Source organism: Gigantopelta aegis, chromosome 6 (assembly GCF_016097555.1).
Source record: "Gigantopelta aegis isolate Gae_Host chromosome 6, Gae_host_genome, whole genome shotgun sequence".
Classification (NCBI taxonomy): domain Eukaryota; kingdom Metazoa; phylum Mollusca; class Gastropoda; order Neomphalida; family Peltospiridae; genus Gigantopelta; species Gigantopelta aegis.
Window position 1 is genome coordinate 58,525,251 of NC_054704.1, and position 12,897 is coordinate 58,538,147.

General features: G+C 36.1%; 1 protein-coding gene across 1 annotated transcript in view; it reads right to left on the reverse strand.

Moving 5' to 3' along the window:
• LOC121374647 (S-phase kinase-associated protein 2-like) overlaps positions 1–12,897 on the reverse strand; it is a 38,841-nt gene that overhangs the window by 13,716 nt on the left and 12,228 nt on the right. Inside the window, exons 5-6 of the mRNA XM_041501755.1 lie at positions 9,639–9,753; positions 6,487–6,536 (exon numbers count right to left, since the gene is read on the reverse strand). Coding sequence (XP_041357689.1) covers positions 6,487–6,536; positions 9,639–9,753 — 165 coding nt within the window. The remainder of the gene's footprint in view (positions 1–6,486; positions 6,537–9,638; positions 9,754–12,897) is intronic.

The window sequence follows — 12,897 nt, forward strand, 5'->3', positions numbered from 1 at the left end:
TTACGATTATATGCAAAACTAGGCTTACATTTTCAGAGTAAAAAAAAAAGCAGAAAAAAAAAGAAGCAGGTCTTTACCATCATTTACATGTGTCGAGTTAGTAACAATAGTGATTAAATGATGGAACCATCAGTATGCTGTATTAGGTACCAGCAGCCAAAATTAGGATTACAGTTTCCACTGGTTTCAAGACATTTTCTGAAAGCTCTACAGAAACACAAATACAACCCAACAAACCTTTTTCGTTTATCTTTATTAGTTCTCTAGAAGTCAGTTTTAATATTTTAGACATTGCGTATCGTGATTTCATGCTATATAAGCTGCTTTTTTATAAAAAAAATTACAGACAATTACAACAATGCAGTTATTGTGTTTTTTCAATGTATGCATACATGTCGGCAAACAAATGAGAAGGTACATCTCTTAAACCTACTCATAGTTCAATTTCAGATTGGTCAAAATTCCAAATTTATAACAAATAAACTTTGATAAATGGCTTTTGGGTAGCTTTTTAGCATCTAATAAACTAAAATATAGTTGAAGTATAGATTATATATAACACCTTTTACATGTTACACATTGCATATTTATTGCTTATTTTTTTCCAGAAGTCTGTAAATTGAAATTAAAAGATTATGGAGTTCTGAAAATTACCACATGCTTATATTTGCACACGTAAAAACATGTGCCAAAAATGCTGAAGTTCCCCCAACTTCAAACTTCATTATTTCAAAAAGTACTGGCAATATCTTACTGACGTTTGGCATGGAGATTATGTAAAGATCTAACAGCTCTACATTTTATAGCATGTTACCTAGACTATGAGTGAAGATGCACAACCTCAAAATAAGTATTTTTATTAGATGTTGCATAATCTTTCACGAATAACAGATGATGAACAAAAGATAACAATCATAAATATAAAAATAACACCTAAATTTATTGTACTGTAGGGTGTTTGCTTTCAAGCATTCATTTTGTTTTCACTACAAACATTTATTTATGTTACTGTGTGTTAAGTATTGAAGTTCTGCCCCATTTTCCCTATCATTGTTGTACGTGATTAAAGAAAGAAAGAAATGTTTTATTTAACGATGCACTCAACACATTTTATTTACGGATATATGGCGTCAGACATATGGTTAAGGACCACACAGATTTTGAGAGGAAACCCACTGTCGCCACTACATGGGCTATTCTTTCCGATTAGCAGCAAGGGATCTTTTATTTGGATTAAGATAGCACAAACCATGGCCTTTGTTGAACCAGTTATGGATCACTGGTCGGTGCAAGTGGTTTACACCTACCCATTGAGCCTTGTGGAGCACTCACTCAGGGTTTGGAGTCGGTATCTGGATTAAAAATTCCATGCTTCGACTGGGATCCGAACCCAGTACCTACCAGCCTGTAGACTGATGGCCTAACCATGACGCCACCGAGGCCGGTTGTATGTGATTATTACTGAATCTATGACCAGTGGGATCAATACTTAATGAACTGATTGTACACATATCATAATCAATCTTTACTGTTAGCGTATATTGTAAAAAAAAAATATTAAAGCACCCTGATAATGAAATATTTATTTCCAACAAATAAACAAAAGCATGATTATATTCAGAGTAAGTATACACAACTGTCAACACAGAAGTTGTGGTCATAATGTCTGTACTTATTTGTTGTGTTTGATGTAGACTACACTCCTATAGGAAGCCCCAAACATTTATATCCGTCATCTTTCTCACCAAACGTGTGATTATTCTTTTCAGTCAGACTGGTGCATTAGCATCTGAAAATAAAATCAGAAGCCAAATAGTATTTAGAGCAAGACATGTTGAACTACAAGTACATATACAAAATGTACTTTCTCATTCCATGTTGTTTACTAATGAAAAACACCAAGACAATGGAAAACATGACAATATTACTTAATTAGGTAATTATAAATTTAATTCAAAATTTTCATTAATTTTTTTTTTTTTAAATTGGCTTTGATGTGAAATTTTATTTTTACATTTTCAGGACATTGAAAATACTGCATGCACACCAAGCAAATATAATTTCACATAATAAATTCTAATTTTTTTTTTTTACTAATCATAATATTTTAAACTCCATGAGCAAACAGGGTTTCTTTCACTATAGCTGGTGAGTATTGCTGTTTTATTTATAAATATCTAGACAAATTGTTTGACATACATATATTATAATTTCAATTTGTTTTAGCAACAGTTGTTACTTGATTGAAAATTGATTAGCAACTATTTACCATTTAAAATTGTGTAGCGATCTCAGACAATTGAAACATGCATAGGCCTATTTCATATAAAAATGAGACATTTGTCATTTAAAAAAAAAAAGATTTATTTTTTTCTAATTCACTTTCCCACATATAACAATGGTTACATTATAATTTATACAAAAACATTATGGATTAAGATAGCATGATTTAAGCCTATAACAAAACCAACAAAAAAAACAAACAAAGAAAATAAACAAACCATCAAATAATTTTTTTTTTAAAAACCCTCCAAAACCGTCCACATTTCTTTAAATACCATGCCAATCTGGAGTACTAAGAAAAGAAAGAATTTAAAATTTTGTTAAAAAATTCCACATGTTGGAACGGAGTACTGACTACCGTATACGGAAATGGGTAACTAATGTAAAATAGTACAATTTCCGGTAAAGATTTGCGTAGAAAAAAAATCAAAATATCTCTGTGATAAATCATTTTCATGTACTGAAAAAAATATACCACAACAATTTGGATACTTAATGTATGAAATGCACGATCACTTGATTTTGGTTCAAGAATGAAATCGAAGACAAATAAAACAAAATAAAATAGTTTTTGCCATTTTGCCGTCAATGATATCATAATGATCATTCGATCATGGTAGAATAAAATACATATTATGAACATTAATCTTATACATACAACAGCAATACAATAGTAAATGTAAACCATATTTTATTTAATAGAAGTAGCATAAATAAATAAAGTACTTACATAAGTAACGATTGATCGACGTTCGAAAATAAGCCATGTGTTCTGGACTGGAAGTTGCCATTTTGTTGAACTTTGGCCTTCAGATCAAAAGAGTTGGGTTTCACAAAAATCGCTGGGGTGGCCTTTGAGTCATGTGAATGGTAATAAAAACATTACCATTGTTTATACAAATGAATTACCTTCGAATTGAGTTCCGAAACTAATGTTTCTTTTTGAATATTTTTTCTGCTATGGCATCTCAAACTTTTTTTTTTTTTTAATCTTCAAATTTGGTCGCAAAAAAAAGAAGAAGCTAGAGTTTGACCGTATATTTTATGAAATGTCATCCACTGCTGCATCGAATGAGACCAATTATACGTTTCTGTGACATTGTGTGAGGACACTATAATTGTTTTAAAAAGGTATATACCAGAACCGACTGGCTGAGTGCAATTCACGCTAATTAGGGTGCACAAGATCAGCATTTAAGCAGTGTTAAATAAATTTAATGTTGTCGTGTTCTAACAGTTCTAGCGTAGCCACAATTTTAGTCACTACCAGTTTATCAGCCACTTTTTTTAAAAATTAGCCAGTGGTTAATTTGGCTACCTACAGTAACTCCTAAGACCTTCACATCTAACAAATACAATTTATAACTTGTACACAATGGACAACCAAATATGTACCAATGCCTGCTAATGAACATAACAAGACTTCCTTTTTTTTATTTTTAAATTCTGGACACTAAATTGCACTCCCTAAAATAATTGGTATAAGAAAGAAAGTTTATTCAAACAAGACGTATGGGGTGTTTTTTGTACCCCTCAGACTGAAGAAAACTTGGATAGTTTTTTCTTTTAAGTATACTTAACTTGACCTCAAACAATGACATATTTCCCTAGTGATAGTAGTCTGGTCCAGCCACAGAAAGATGGAATAAAGATAATTCTCACTTTATAGGGATGCTCGTGCAAGGCTTTTGGACTGGTATTGGCAGGTGTATATTTAGACGGTCCCAGTCAATGTGTCTAGACACACTAAAAATATGTGCCTCTTTTCTTAAGATCACAGGGTATTGTGTGATAAGCGCGTGGGCACCCCTAAAATCGTAATGAACATTATCATCAGTCCTGCTTTAAATGTAAATAATTCTGCAAAACCCTTGATTAAGTTGACTTCCCCCATCTAAAATCATAAAACTGACAAATTATGTAGTCTCAAAGAAAAGAAAAGTATCACTTGGGTATCGTGAGTGGTAGTTTTTGCTCCAACGTACTCTACCAATAGGCCTAATAACATGCATTTTTTCTTTTAAAAAAAGAGAGCAAAATACTATAACTCTATTTCGTCCTATAGATGTAAATTGAAATATATTTAGTAGAATAGTTTATTATACTATCAAGTCATTTATGTTGTTTTACAAGTCATATTGATGCAAGCGAAGCACCTTGTAAATTAGAGCATTTTTTTTTACACTGTGCATACAGGAGTTGGTCGGAGTTGGTCAGAGCTGATGTCAGTTCGACCCAAGCTATAGCACCAGACGCCACAAAAAAACACACACCCAAAATGGCTGCCCCCAGTTAGCAGGAATAATCATGGGTTTTTTATTAACTCTAAAATTACACGTTTTCCATTTGTTAAAGTGTCAGTATGTGTTGGTGGTCCAGTTATGCATCTTTCCAACACACAAGGCTCTTGTTTAAGTTGACTGTCCCTTTATCAAAGCATTTAGTACTTTATTGACTAATTTCAAGTATCTGAGAACTGAATTTTGCAAAAACCATTCCTGGATTATATTCAAACTACAAAAAAAAACTGACCAAAAACTTTGAATCCCAGCCATAACTCTCTAGCAATCTATATGCTGGATTTCAAGTTACAGTCTCTGGTTACCATATTATAACATCATATACAAATATGAAATACAAGCTCAAATGCACTTTTAAAAAACTTCGCTATGAACGGAGATCGTTAAAAGTATACGCTTGATTCGTCGCCTGTGTCGCCATAGCTCGGCAAAGCACAAATGACAGCCTGTTGTCAGTTTCAGTTAACACGTGCGTTTGCCAATTTCAAATTGTAGGGTTCGTCTCAAAAAATTAGAGAAATCTTGCACTGTACGAAGAATGTTCAGTTAAGGATACGGTACTAGAGTCTTTCGTTAAAACCGGTTTGATCTTGACAATGTATTATCAATAATCGCACCTTCCTATTTCAGAATTAATATTTTATAAAGTGTTAGTAGAACTTTCAAAGTTTAGTTTGTATACTAGTAACACCTTAATCATGTATATATTTTTTAAATAAAATATACTAAGTAGACTTCTTAATTTTACGTGTTAAAATCGACAAATTCAAATAAATATTCTTTTGTTAGGAAAGGGTAAATTTAGGGGGTGGGTATTTAACGACATCAAAGTTAGAACATATTGATTTAATAATCATCCGACGCCATACAACCGTAAATAAAATGTGTTGAGTGTGTCGTTAAATAAAACATATCCTATCTATCCTATCTGCTGTTGAATGTCTAACATTTGGTAATTTTGACACATAATCTTAGAGAGGAATCAGGTGCATGTGCAGGGGGAGGGTACTGGAGGTCGAAACCCTTACTTGCCCAAGCTTAAAAAAAATTGTAATGTATTTTTTGGGGGAACATAGCCCCATATAAACTTCGATCAACAGTCTATAACCCCAACCCCGCTGAAATCCCTGCACACGCACCTTGGAAACCTTCTACATTTTTTTTTTAGCAAGGCATCGTTTATACGTACCATCCCACAGACAGGATATCACATATACTACCATGGTCTTTTATATACCCGCCGATGGGGATCGATCCTAGACTGACCGCGCATTTCCAAAAAACACCTTTTTATGTCTAAATGAATAAAAATAACATAGTCTTGAAAAATGTTACGTAAATCAAACACCGTACCCTCTTCCTCTACCCCTAGAGCGTTACGTAATTAGTAACACCCCCTTACATGTAACGCGTATGCCAACAGCTGTCCACTGTCAAAATTTCAAGGCAAATCCCCCACCCACCGACCCATGGAAAGGCGTTGTACCATACCTCTATAGATATAAATATGTTTTGGAGATATGAGACGACCCCTCAATCAAGACAGTTAAATTTTTTTCAAAAATTGCGAAATCTCATGTGATCTCTTGTTGGGGAATTCCACACTTGTGATAAGCCAATGAAAACCGAGATCGGTTGGAGCCCGTCAAAAGTGTCCCACTTTCAAAATACTGGCTTTGTTTTTGACCTGGTTAAGCCAGCGTAGTGAAACCAATGTGGAGTGCGGCGTCATATATGCACCAAACGTAATTGGATTTTCTGTTCTATATACTTAAATAATAAAAATATTCTGGATACTGCCGCTTTAAGGCAAAGTCTTAAAGCTGGACTTCTAAGCACAAGGCTAGGTCCATATTTATGAATTTACAACACGTTTTGTAAATAAAAACAAATTTGTACTTGCCTTGTCATTTTTATTTCACGTGTTAGGCCTGTAAACAATGGATCTTCAATCTTTAAAAAAATACACAAAAAACCCACAACAAAATTACTAATTTTAACATAAAAAAAACAAGCTACTAAGGAAATAGCTTGAAGTATTAATGAACATGCACAACATGTGGATATTGAAGCGGATACCACTAGCAACGTCTAGTTAATTCAGTTTTACATTCGGACATGGAAGAAATGTTGACTATAATGCAACAAACTGCAGAGGGATGATCATGGAAAATTCAACTGAATAGAGGTATTTCACATTCCTATTGCGCATGCGCGCGAAGAGTAACGTCCCTTGACAAAATAGACTGAAACTAGTCTATTTACAAATTGGGGGGCGTGACAGACAGGTTGTTATGGGCGACTTGAGTAGCTTCGTAGGACACTTTTAAACTTTGGCAACTAACATGTACATATTTCGAATTAGATGGTATAATGGCCGTAGAAAACGGTCCGCTGAAATTTACAGCGGAATGGTTCAAATTAAAAAGCAGTGCAACAACTTGGACAAAGTCTCTGCGACTTTTATCCGAGGGTTTTGATAACGCCAGATTAAAAGACTATCTCGTAAAAAGTATAAACAAAACATTTGACAGATTCCATAGGTTATGGCATCGATCGATATATATATTTGAGAGAGAGAGAGAGAGAGAGAGAGAGAGAGAGAGAGAGAGAGATATATATATATACACATACACACACACACACACATATATATATACACAGTCAAACCTGTCTTAAGCGGCCACACAAGGGAGTAGATAAACGTGGCCGCTTAAGACAGGTGGCCGCTGAGTACAGGTTGCCACATATATAGTCTTTAAAACATTTGTTGTTGTTTCTTGTTTTACCGTCTGTACTGCTAATTAACGGATGTGTGCTTCATAGTTGACTATAAATCAACTTTTGACATGTCGTCTCCTTCAAAAATAATGCAAATAGAATATATTAAATTAACCGTTTTCCACAAGTTTGTTTTCTTTTTCCATTTAATTATTTAATTCAGACTTCATGCGATGTGTTGTTATAGTAAGTGAATCTACAAATGTCAAGCGTAGCCTGCCCAGAGGCAATTAGATGCATGTCAGATTCATACTTCCTTAATTGATACACAGTGGAGATGTCGGGACTGAATGGGTACTATTATTCCTGAAGGTGTGAAGATCGGTTATTTGCTGCACCTATCGCTGTTGTTAAAATATCCCTTTTATATAAGAGTAAAACTTTACTGTGGCCGCTTAATGCAGGTATTTTAGCGATTTGGGATCAAATTTAGGTGGCTGCAGGTGACCGCTTACTACAGGTGCATTTACATTATAAATCGTTTGGGAGGAAAAAAGTGGCCGCTTAAGGCAGGTGACCGCTGAGTACAGGTGGCCGCTAGGACAGGTTTGACTGTGTACTGTGTATATATATATATATATATATATATATATATATATATATATATATATATATATATATATATATATATCAGGTGTTTTGTTGCATTTTTCTTAGTGTCTATCTAATTGGGAAAAGTTAAAAAAAAAGAAGAGATTTTTATGCTGTTACATGTATATCCATAAAGTGGGAATTTAAAAAAGGGGGATTTGGAGGGGGGGGGGGGGTTGAAGGTAGGTGCCGTTCTGTTTACCCATACACACGTTTTTATACAGTGTCAACATGAACGAATATATTTATTTTCTTTACTGTTAATGTGTTTTCCACCATATCTAAGTATATAAAATACTAGAAGGACCTGTGTAGGAACGTCCTGTACAAAGCTGTCATCACTCTATATATATTTATATATCATTATTATTATTATTATTATTCTTTAAGGAGTGTCTGTTATTTCTTTTACGTTCATCGGGGTATGAACAAAATAAATCATCCGTAAATTTTGTGAATCGGCAAAGCCGTTCTCACATAAGTTTGCGGATGATTTTTTTGTTCATACCTAGATGAACGTAAAGTAATAACAGACAATACTTATAATTAAATTTGAAACATACTGAGTAATAATAACATTAAAAGTTCATATATATATATATATATATATATATATATATATATATATATATATATATATATATATATATATATATTCTGTTGAGTATTGTCCGAAATATACATATATTTTCTGTATATACAAAATAGATATTTATTTTATTTTATTTACTGTTGACTACCATATCTAAGTAGAGAATACTAAACCGCCCTGTATAGGAACGTTCTGTACAGAGCTGTCCTGACTACATATATTTTTTATATATTTACACACGCCAAGTTATATATTTTATTGAGTATAATTCGAAATATACATATATTTTCTTTATATACAAAATATATATTTTTTTTTTTTACTGTTAATGTGTTTTCCACCATATCTAAGTATACTAGACCGCCCTGTGTAGGAACGTCCTGTACAGAACCGGTAAGGTTTTGGTCCCTTATGCGTTCACTGGCTTCCCTCCTACAAAATGTGCCGAACAAACCCTCGTACTTAGAGTAACATTAAAATCGTTTTCTACGTGAAACGATTACCCACAATCTTTTCCGATATCCATTGGCTGGATATCGATGGAAGGATAACGAATTTCCCGGACATATGCGGTTGGAACAGTTAATTGCTTTTGCCCCCCAATTTGCAGATAGGTCTATTTTGGCGAGATCTCACGGTTTGCGTCCTCGAGTAACTCCGCAACGGGCACATGCGCAGTGGAATGTGAAAGAAGTCTATTAGGAATTAGAGTATGTTATAAATTAAAAGAAAACATTCAATTTGGTCTGACCGTAAATAGAAGCTATATCAGTTTAAGCTGTCATTCACCAAAACTCAATTTAGCAAATATATTTCATTACTACTTTGCCAAAAAGCTATTGAAAAATCATGTGTGATCAACAATTTTGGCTAGCTCATTTTATTTTGTCTGCGCATCTGCTTGCACATGTTCACAACTTATTTCAACCGTATAAGCAGATCTTGTCATCTACAGCATTTCATTTAACTGCTATAATTAGTGTACTAACTGAAAGTCATTTTGAGAAAGACTTTATAACCAAATTCAACACCCTTTCTTGTCTAGCTTAAAACATTCCTGGGAAATAAAGATTGCAAAACATTTTTGTTACCTCTGTTTTTGCCAACCGAAGAATTGTTACTCCTCTTGATATTACATTTCCTAATGTTCCAGGTGGTAGGTTTTTGTTGGACAAATCAATCCGTTTCCACAATGTCTCATCAAGGCTGTAAAACAAAACACATCAATATCCTTGTGAAACCAATTACTATATCAAGCCATAGGATTTCAAATTTAATGGGAAACACTTTTTCAATTCCGTGCCTTGTAATCATGGGAAGGAAGGAAATGTTTTATTTAATGACACACTCAACACATTTTATTTACGGTTATATGGTGTCAGACATATGGTTAAGGACCACAAAGATATTGAGAGGAAACCTGCTGTCGCCACTTCATGGGCTACTCTTTTGGATTAGCAGCAAGGGATCTTTTATATGCACCATCCCACAGACAGGAGAGTACATACCGTGGCCTTTGATATATCAGTCGTGGCAAACTGGCTGGAACAAGAAATAGCCCAGTGGGCCCACTGACGGGGATCGATCCCAGACCGACCGCGCATCAAGCGAGCACTGTACCACTGAGCTACGTCCTGCCCCTGTAATCATGGGAACCCATCAGAAACCTTTTAAAAAAACAATTATATATATTGAACAAAATAAGAAACTTCCGCTAACTTTGCTTGAACATAACTTGATGAAAACAAACCGGGGGAATAATTGTTATATATGCGTTTAAAGAGTGTTCCCTGATGCATCGTTTGGTGCAAAAATCATGGCCATAGGTTAACAGAAACTGGGAGAAATTTTGACCAAGTGTGGTAGGGGTTAAAAATAAAAACACCCACTTAATAACTGGTATGACCACCTCTTGAATTGACCACTGCAGTGCATCGCAGGCGCATAGAATTGACTAAAGTGTTGATTTCTGCCTGTGGAATATTGTTCCATTCCTGAATGAGCTCTTGACGAAGTTCGTTGACGTTAGCGGGTGAGTTGGGACAACGCCTCAATCGTCTGTCCAGACTATCCCAGGCATGGTCGATGGGGTTGAGATCAGGACTTTTAGTGGGCCAGTCATCAATGAAATCAATGTTATTTGTCCTAAGAAAATTTACAGTGTCTCTAGCTGTATGAGAGGTGGCATTATCATGCTGAAAAATCGAGATGTTGGCATTGTTATGGAACAGAGGAATGACGTGATGAGCGAGAATGTCATCGCGGTAACGTTGAGCATTTAAATTGCCATCAATGACAACTAGTGGTGAACGATAACCATGGGCAATGGCTGCCCAGACTATGACAGAACCCCCACCCCCGAAACGATCTCGTTCAAGAACACAACAGTCAGCATAGCGTTCATTTCTCCAACGGTAGACGTGCACCCTGCCATCAGCACGTTGTAAAGAAAATCGGGATTCATCCGAAAAAGAGAGTGGTATTCCAGCGTCGCCGTATCCAACGAGTGTGTACACGTGCCCAATTAAGACGATGACGTTGCGTTAAAATGCATTCGATGTAAGGACGTCGTGCATGTAAACCGTTCTCCCGCAGACGATTACTAACAGTTTGCCCACTGATTCAGTTATTGTGAAGCCCAGGTGTGTGAGCAGCAGTAGCAGTGGCAGTTTGGAATCGATTGCGCAAATGCGTATTCATGATATAGCGGTCTTGACCACGTGTTGTAACACGCGGACGTCCACGAGGTGGCAAGTCGTTGGTGCTTCCTGTCGTTTGAAATCTTACGCGAAGATTTCGTATCGCTCGACTAGAACTCCTAACATGCCTTGCAACGTCTTCTGTCGACATGCCAGCATCAAGCATGCCAATCGCCCGTTCGCGTAAATTATTGGGTATTCTTGGCATACTAAAAATGCTACAATGTAAAAAACTTTAATTTTTTTTTACAAATTTTGAAGCGTTTTCGTTCACTTAACAACAATGTCAGTAAGACAAGTAAAACAAATTGACCGAATACTACACGGGACATGTCGAACCATGCATGCATGTGCAAATTGAATTTCACGTTGTCGACGATTAACATTGCAAAAATAATCTATAAAATTCATGAATCCTGATAATACAGCTCAAGGCTAATACTACCTATATAATTTCATTACACAATGAATTCTTTAACACAACAAATACTATATGTACAAATCGGAAGTTTCTTTTTTTGTTCAGTATATATATATATATATATATACTCTGTCAAAAAAGCAACGCATAGGTGATTGGGAAAGAAGAAAAGTGTTTGATTTTTAAAAATATTGGGGTTTTTTCAATGTTGCTGAATGACCATGTTTATTAATGTTCCTGGAATGGGACAGCATGCCCAAATGCACCCTAAAACAAATTTAACGCACGTTGTGTGACAATTGCAGGAAATCGGCGTGAAATGGTCGGATTTTGGCGAATGCACATGAAACTCGGGGAAAAGATTGGGGTAGTGATGGGTATTTAAAGCTGCGATGCTCGCAATGATGCCTCATTTCCATTTCGACGTAGATGCCAAGACTAAACCTGCCGAGTCGAAACATTGCAATAGGCCGCCTCCAGTTAGGTGAATCGCAGTCAGCAGTCGCACGCCACATGAACGTCCATCAGAGCATCACTTCACGTCTCTGGGACAGGTACCAGCAGTTTCAATCAGCTGAAGACCGGCCCAGAAGTGGAAGACCTCGCATAACAACTGCAGCACAAGATCGCTACATCCAGGTTCTGAAATTGCGTCACTGAACTGCCACAGCAACGAATACGGCTGGACGGATACCTGGTTTGAGAAGGGTGTCTACACAAACCATTTGGAACAGACTTCGAGAAGCTGGTTTATGGGCTAGGAGACAGAATGCCAACAACTGCGTCGCCCAAGTTGACAGATTCGGTGGAGGGAGTGTCATGATGTGGGGAACCATCTCATATACCGGCAGAAGTGAACTTGTGTTTGTACACGGCAACCTAACAGCTGTACGCTACCAGGATAAAAAAAATTGCCGTCACATGCTTCCCATTTTGGATCGACAGAGAGAACTCTTTCAGCAGGACAATGCCAGGCCGCATACGGCATGTGTAACAATGGATTTCCTACAGAATGAGAACATTAATGTGCTGCCATGGCCATCAAGCTCACCAGATCTCAACCCCATTGAACATCTATGGGACGAACTGGACAGACGTGTACGCCATCGTCACTCAGAGCCTCAGACGCTTCCGCAACTGTCACATGCACTGCAGGAAGAATGGGCTAGGATTCCATTTGCCCAGATTCAGAGACTCATTCAGTCTATGCCAAGGAGATGCCATGTAGTG